General features: G+C 40.8%; 1 protein-coding gene across 1 annotated transcript; it reads left to right on the forward strand.

The window, feature by feature from the left end:
• Positions 1-448: 448 nt before the first annotated feature.
• Positions 449-7,484, forward strand: elovl8a (ELOVL fatty acid elongase 8a). Its single transcript, XM_021611266.2, has 8 exons — positions 449-692; positions 1,389-1,455; positions 1,587-1,774; positions 1,966-2,046; positions 2,161-2,217; positions 2,411-2,525; positions 3,236-3,363; positions 7,063-7,484. Exons 1-8 carry the CDS (start codon positions 624-626, stop codon positions 7,228-7,230), a joined length of 873 nt encoding a protein of 290 aa, XP_021466941.1. The 5' UTR covers positions 449-623; the 3' UTR covers positions 7,231-7,484.
• The last annotated feature ends 707 nt before the right edge of the window (positions 7,485-8,191 follow it).

The following is an 8,191-nucleotide window of genomic DNA, read 5'->3' on the forward strand; positions in this document are numbered from 1 at the left end:
GATGTGCCAGAGAAGCGGTTGGTGAGCTGAATTAGTTGAATGAGTCTTACCTTGCTCCTACTGACCTGTGAGCCATACATTGTTAATGAGCAGTAGGGCTACATCTCAGTGTCATTAAGTGTTTGACTTGGACTGAAATAGGTGCCAGTACTGGTGTTGGGTGCCGGTACTGTTTATATTTAGGTACAGGAGCTCCACAATACTTTTGAGCTAATATTCTATGAAGAACAGGAGCTCAAGCATTAGAACATTTGTGGTGCCGGAGTACTGGTGAGCTCCTGTCTAAATCAAGCACTGAGCGTCAATATTGTTTCACCTTTATGTAAACTCATAGGCTATTTCCTAAAGAATACTAGGTCAATGTTACTGTTTGTGTTTGGGCCTAGGCCTATATCTATTCACTATTCTTTGAAACCATACATTTATTCAAGTTAAATAGCTTCTCACAAGTGGGCAAGGCATGAAATAGATAGCCTAGGGCTCGGCTATAGGCTAAAATACCATGCACAGCAGGTGGATTACCTCATTGCCGCGGGGGGTGATGGTAAACGACAATTCAGCTCACTCATATCGCCATCAACACTCAGAGAGAATGCTGCGTTGGATGGCGGACAAATTCAACCATGGTTAGATGGTTTGCGACCATCAGATCTGCAATTTGTGCATTCCGGTCGATGAGTGCAGCCTACGAAGTAAGTTCTGTTAATCTCGCACCTGAATATAGACAATTACAGCCTATTATAAATGACTTTCGTATGACAAAATCAGTTAGGCCTAGCCTAAATAGTTATTTTGTCATTTCTAAAATGAATGTCTCTCTAGTCTAGACTGTAGTGGTATAACCAAGGGAAATACCTTAATCATTTGATCATCACCATTGTCATCATCTCCACTATTCATGCCAACACCTTGTTATTTCATAAAGAGCTATACACACTTCTGTGAGAGAGAAAAAAATCATAAATGTGTAACTCTTGTAGGCGACAGAGTTAAAATACAGAAGAGGTTATCCGAGGTTCAATATGCTGTGCCGTTGTGTAAGGGATTTCCTAAATCCTCCTGAAGCAAGAAGCTAAACCTGCTTTAGCTTATCCAGCTGGCCGACTGATTTGAGTAGCCTATCAACAAAACGCCTCAGATACAGTATTTCTGTGCGTGTTTTGCAATTGTGACCCTTTTCATAATTGACCAATCTGACGTTAGGTGGCAGTACTGTCGCTTTCATAGACATCCTTCTGAAATCTGCTGTATGAGTTCTAAAATGTAAACTTCTAGGAGCAAATAATTCACACCAACTATTTGGATAGCTTCATCAGAGTTAATATTTACTTCATATAATGTAAAGTGATAAAATGCATTTAACTCATCATATAATGCATTTTTTGCAGCGTTTAGGGATGGCCACAACATGGCAGAAAATCCAACTGTTCTACCAAGGGGTTCTAGATAATGGAGGTAACTGTGCCCAGCTTCTAAAACCAGACCGTGCTGACTGAAGTTACCAGTACAAGACCAACATACGTGAATCATTGCTTCACCTATCCATTTTCTTATCCTATAGTAATGCTGTCTCTGTGTGCTTTCAGACAAAAGAACTGACAGCTGGTTGCTGGTGTACTCACCTGTGCCAATCACTTGCATCTTCCTGTGCTACCTGCTCCTCATATGGGTGGGCCCCAAGCTGATGGCTCAGAGACAGCCAGTCAACCTCAAGCCTGTGCTCATCATTTACAACTTTGCTATGGTCTGCCTGTCTGCCTATATGTTCTATGAGGTATGGAAACAGTGGAAAGCATGGATAACTTGTAGCTATTTTACTCATATTGGATGTGCTTTGGATCTACTGTACACATTACAGTACCTATCTATATCCTTGTTATATAGTGTGTGTGTAAATAAGTGATGATGAGTAGCTATTTCTCTACCTGTAAGCATGTAGTATTTTAATGCATTCTCTCTCCTCAGTTCACAGCGTCATCCTGGTTGGCAAACTATAGTATATTATGTCAGCCTGTGGACTACAACACCAGCCCACTGGCAATGCGGGTAACTCATGTCCACTGCAATGCTTTGCAATTGCCTTAATGTACATATACTGTGTGTAAATGATTTATAATCTTAACCTACTGCCGAAATGTATCTTCTATGTGTCCTGAACAGATGGCCAAGGTCTGCTGGTGGTTCTACTTCTCCAAAGTCATCGAGCTCAGTGATACTGTAAGTACACTTCAGGGATTCTACTATCCCAGGTTGAAGCAAAAACGGTGTGCTCTTATTACATCTCTTCTATCAAGACATCTTTAATGTGCTGTCTTCTGTCCATGTGACTGTAGCTAATTGTGTTTCTTGTCATATTCTTGTATATCTGTCAGGTTTGATAAATAAATGAAATATGACACGTCTCTTCCAGCTTTTCTTCATCCTGAGGAAGAAGAACAGTCAGCTGACGTTCCTGCATGTCTACCACCACGGCACCATGATCTTCAACTGGTGGGCTGGGGTCAAATACGTGGCAGGAGGCCAGTGTAAGGGTTGTCACATTACTACAGCCGAGACGGTGATTCATTTACCCGGTGCTAGACCCAGACAATTATGTCCTATATGTAACAGTATGGCACTGCACAATCTATTTCTTGTGTCTGCTTCCTGCTCAGTATTGGTTGAAATAATGATTAGGCTATTCATAAAGGACTTGTTCTGTAGGAGACATACAGTACACACACCCACACATTGAAATGCACCTGACATTTCAATGACTCTGGAACACATGCCGTGATACCTACCGTGTCCTTGGAACTGTTCCACACCCCTGCTATTTGAAAAAGACATTTGCAGTGGTCAAAGGAGTCATCAAAATAGACCAGCTAGGAACAACGGCAGGATTAAGACAAGTTTTTGGCACTAAGATGCTGTATAATTTGTTTAAAACGGCGGTGAGTTTGCAGAAAACAGCTGGCGAAGCATCTTAGTGCAGCATTTGCCCTCCTTTAGGTTTATAGATAGTCAACACAGCCTGGCTATTTATTTTCACATTGCATGTACTTAGATGGGCAGATAGTTAGTTACGCCTTGAGATAAAATAAAGGATGAATCAAAGCCTTGTCATTCAATTAAAGAACCCAGCTTTAGAAACAAGTTATAAACAACTGACCTTGTAATAAATGAAGAACTGCTGTAAACGGATCACTGAATGAATCGCCCATTCCCTGTGTATTGTGTGTTCTCCTCCCTCCAGCCTTCCTTATAGGCCTTATCAACTCATTGGTGCACGTGGTGATGTATCTATACTATGGGCTGGCAGCGCTGGGGCCTCACATGCAGCAGTATCTGTGGTGGAAGCGCTACCTCACTTCCCTGCAGCTGGTGAGTAGAGTGGCCTTGATGCAGAGCCTCTGCTACAGTATGGCCTCCAAAATAGCACCCATACAGTACATTCACTAGAGTCGAGATAATACAAATGTACATTTACTTTATATCCTGTAGGGGATTTTACCCTAAGAACCTCAAAGTGCTTTAAAACCCCCTTTAAAAGTCCCCGATATTACCGGTTCTGGGCTGGTTCTGACTGACATGTTGGTATGCAAAGCACTATGTGAACTTCACAGGGTCCAGTGTCTTATATTGGCAGAAAGCCCCATCCGTCTTGTCTCCACTACCACTCTGTCAGCAGACCTGACTTGAAGTATACGTTTTCAAACCCCACATTAGCATAGGGAGTGACATGTCACATTTTCTGGCTTATCCAGACAAATAATAGATTTGCTCTCCCTCTGAGCAACTGAGACAACATATTAAAAGGGAGAGTCTAGCGATTTCAGGTATCGTGGTTTCATCTCACTGTGATATTCTGAGCCGGATTTAGAACTCTCAACATGAAAACATTGTAAATTATTTCATAGAATTGAAACACGACCACTTTCTTTTGGTCACTAAGGGACAACATAACTTTGTGTGTAAAGCTGAAGTTGTAACGAGTCTGCAACAATTCGAATGGCGTTGCTCAGAGGAGGCTTGGCAGAAAATGCTCTGTCTTCAGTTACATTAGGGCAAAAAGTATTTAGTCAGCCACCAATTGTGCAAGTTCTCCCACGTAAGAAGATGAGAGAGGCCTGTAATTTTCATCATAGGTACACTTCAACTATGACAGACAAAATTAGAAGAAAAAAAATCCAGAAAATCACATTGTTGGATTTTTATGAATTTATTTGCAACTTATGGTGGAAAATAAGTATTTGGTCACCTACAAACAAGCAAGATTTCTGGCTCTCACAGATCTGTAACTTATTTAAGAGGCTCCTCTGTCCTCCACTCGTTACCTGTATTAATGGCACCTGTTTGAACTTGTTATCAGTATAAAAGACACCTGTCCACAACCTCAAACAGTCACACTCCAAACTCCACTATGGCCAAGACCAAAGAGCTGTCAAAGGACACCAGAAACAAAATTGTAGACCTGCACCAGGCTGGGAAGACTGAATCTACAATAGGTAAGCAGCTTGGTTTGAAGAAATCAACTGTGGGAGCATTTATTAGGAAATGGAAGACATACAAGACCACTGATAATCTCCCTCGATCTGGGGCTCCACGCAAGATCTCACCCCGTGGGGTCAAAATGATCTCAAGAACGGTGAGCAAAAATCCTAGAACCACACTGGGGGGACCTAGTGAATGACCTGCAGAGAGCTGGGACCAAAGTAACAAAGCCTACCATCAGTAACACACTACGCCGCCAGGGACTCAAATCCTGCAGTGCCAGACGTGTCCCCCTGCTTAAGCCAGTACATGTCCAGGCCCGTCTGAAGTTTGCTAGAGAGCATTTGGATGATCCAGAAGAAGATTGGGAGAATGTCATATGGTCGGATGAAACCAAAATATAACTTTTTGGTAAAAACTCAACTTGTCGTGTTTGGAGGAGAAAGAATGCTGAGTTGCATCCAAAGAACACCATACCTACTGTGAAGCATGGGGGTGGAAACATCATGCTTTGGGGCTGTTTTTCTGCAAAGGGACCAGGACGACTGATCCGTGTAAAGGAAAGAATGAATGGGGCCATGAGTGAAAACCTCCTTCCATCAGCAAGGGCATTGAAGATGAAACGTGGCTGGGTCTTTCAGCATGACAATGATCGCAAACACACCGCCCGGGCAACGAAGGAGTGGCTTCGTAAGAAGCATTTCAAGGTCCTGGAGTGGCCTCTCCAGATCTCAACCCCATAGAACATATTTGGAGGGAGTTGAAAGTCTGTGTTGCCCAGCAACAGCCCCAAAAACATCACTGCTCTAGAGGAGATCTGCATGGAGTAATGGGCCAAAATACCAGCAACAGTGTGTGAAAACCTTGTGAAGACTTACAGAAAACATTTGACCTCTGTCATTGCCAACAAAGGGTATATAACAAAGTATTGAGATAAGCTTTTGTTATTGACCAAATACTTATTTTCCACCATAATTTGAAAATAAATTCATTAATAATCCTACAATGTGATTTTCTGGATTTTTTTTTCTCATTTTGTCTGTCATAGTTGAAGTGTACCTATGATGAAAATTACAGGCCTCTCTCATCTTTTTAAGTGGGAGAACTTGCACAATTGGTGGCTGACTAAATACTTTTTTGCTCCACTGTACATGAAATGGGGTCACATTTGTACTGTCACTAAATATGATCATATTTATTTTACAGTTAAAATAAATATGAAATCTCATAGTAAGTTGTTTCTAATTTTATTTATTTATTTAGAAAGCATTTCAGTCATTTCAAGACCTATTCCACTTGTTGAATGTACAGAACCAGTCAAAAGTTTGGATAAATTAAAATAGATTTTCGATTTTTGACTCTTCAAAGTAGCCACCCTTTGCCTTGATGACAGCTTTGTACACTCTTGGCATTCTCTCAACCAGCTTCACCAGGAATTATTTTCCAACAGTCTTGAAGGAGTTCCCACATATGCTGAGCATTTGTTGGCTGCTTGATGGTTTTTGCGACTGACCTTCATGTCTTAAAGTAAAATGGACTGTCGTTTCTCTTTGCTTATTTCATCTGTTCTTGCCATAATATGGACTTGATATTTTACCAAATAGGGCCATCTTCTGTATACCACCCCTACCTTGTTACAACACAAATGACTGGGTCAAATGCATTAAGAAGGAAAGAAATTCCACAAATTAACTTTTAACAAGGCACACCTTTTAATTGAAATGCATTCCAGGTGACTACCTCATGAAGCTGGTTGAGAGAATGCCAAAAGTGTGCAAAGCTGTCATCAAGGCAAAGGATGGTTACTTTGAAGATCTCAAATATAAAAATACATTTTCATTTCTTTAACACTTTCTTGATTACGGCATGATTCCATATGTGTTATTTCATAGTTTTGATGTCTTCACTACTTTATGTAGAAAATAAGAAAAATAAGAAAAACACTGGAATGAGTAGGTGTGTCCAAACTTTTGACTGGTACTGTATATTTTTATAATATTTGTAATATTTACTTGAGCTTGTGTCCTCGAAAGTAAGTACACTTCAGCAATGTATAACTATGTTTAACCAGACTCCTAGAAGTATGCAGCAATTAACTAGTTATTGTTTATGGCCATCTCATAAAAAAAGAATTACTTTTGGGTATGTCTATTTCGGCAGAAATCTACATTTTGCATTATCAGCTGGAATCCTTAATTGAAACAATAACAAAGCTGTCTTCCCACCTGTGTTTTGGTGAAAAGTTGAGGGATGGGCCTGGAGAACAGGAACCACTCTCATATTCAAAGCAAGAGCTATGTATGCAAAGACTGACTATCCATGATATCAAAATTATAGTTTTAGCCATGTTTTGAGATCATCACTGACCTTATTAACCCTGAAGCCTTACTGTAAGACCCCCGCTAATAACTGTTGTGTGAAGACAATAGGATCATACGGCATGTACTGTATGAAGCTGCATCAGTGCTGAATACACAACATTTTTTTATTGGCTCTACAACTGTGTACTTTCAATGTGGTCACACTAGAAGCCCACAACTGAGCTTTCTTCTTATTGACACTGGTTATGTTGACCCTCTGTGACCCCAGCTCCAGTTCTTCATAGTGACCATCCACACCAGCTACAACCTGTTCACTGACTGCGACTTCCCAGACTCCATGAATGCTGTGGTGTTTGCCTACTCCCTCAGCCTCATCGTACTCTTCAGAAACTTCTACTATCAGAGCTACCTCACCAAGAAGAGCAAACAGACATGAGACACGGATGTAGAGGCAATTATTACTTTTATTAAATTGATAATGTATGTTTTTTAAATATTTATTGACCCTTCACGTTTAAGTAAAGCAGGTCTCTATCCGCTGGACATAAGCTTCTGTTTGTTTCTGTTCCAGCCTCCCCTCCAACCAGGGTAACACACACACACACACACACCAAGAGAGAGCTAGCCCTCTCCCATTCCCAGGTCATTAGGGATGAAGTCCCAGCCACGCTCTGGCGACTCTGCCAAATTGAAATAAACCTGAGCAGGCCTCCTACTCTTCATTCCACTTATTTATCTAATCTCTCTCTGTGACACTTCATTTGTCTTTGGAGTCATTGGCTGACAGGTTAGCCAATCGCAAGTCAGCTGGCAGTCTAAAACTACACCCTGTGCCCCTCCTACTCTCTCCCTCTCTGACTCTGTTCTGTGAGTCCCAATAACTCAACTAGGTGATCCGAACAAGTGTGCTCGCATACTCCCTTAGAAGACTTTTGCTTGAAAAGAAAAAAAAGTGTAAATAGTACTGTTTGTCCACCTTGAGATGCCGTAGCCAGTATACACTTCCTCAAATTAGTCCGAATTAATCTAAGATAACTCAAAAAATCTGTCATTCACTTAGACATTTTTCATTTAGAAGTCGCTAAGATGTTTGGTGCAGTATTTGTCAAGTGAACTATTTTTTGCATGAAAACAAGTCATCTATCGTTGTGAATGACAAAAAAACCTTTGAAGAATCCCTATTGTTGACCAAGAATTGTTTTTGTTCTCATGAACAGCCGAAGAACCCTTGCTAAAGAACAAAACTAACAAAAAATTCACAAAATGTCTTTATAATATATGCACAAACTGTTTGCACAAACTGTTTCGGATGGAAAGCCTGCAGACGCCTTTAGCTGATCCTGTTTCCAATGTCTATTTGAACCATTCAAGTGAGGATAACTCTGAGGGGGTTTCCA

This window comes from Oncorhynchus mykiss, chromosome 8, assembly GCF_013265735.2.
Source record: "Oncorhynchus mykiss isolate Arlee chromosome 8, USDA_OmykA_1.1, whole genome shotgun sequence".
Taxonomy (NCBI): domain Eukaryota; kingdom Metazoa; phylum Chordata; class Actinopteri; order Salmoniformes; family Salmonidae; genus Oncorhynchus; species Oncorhynchus mykiss.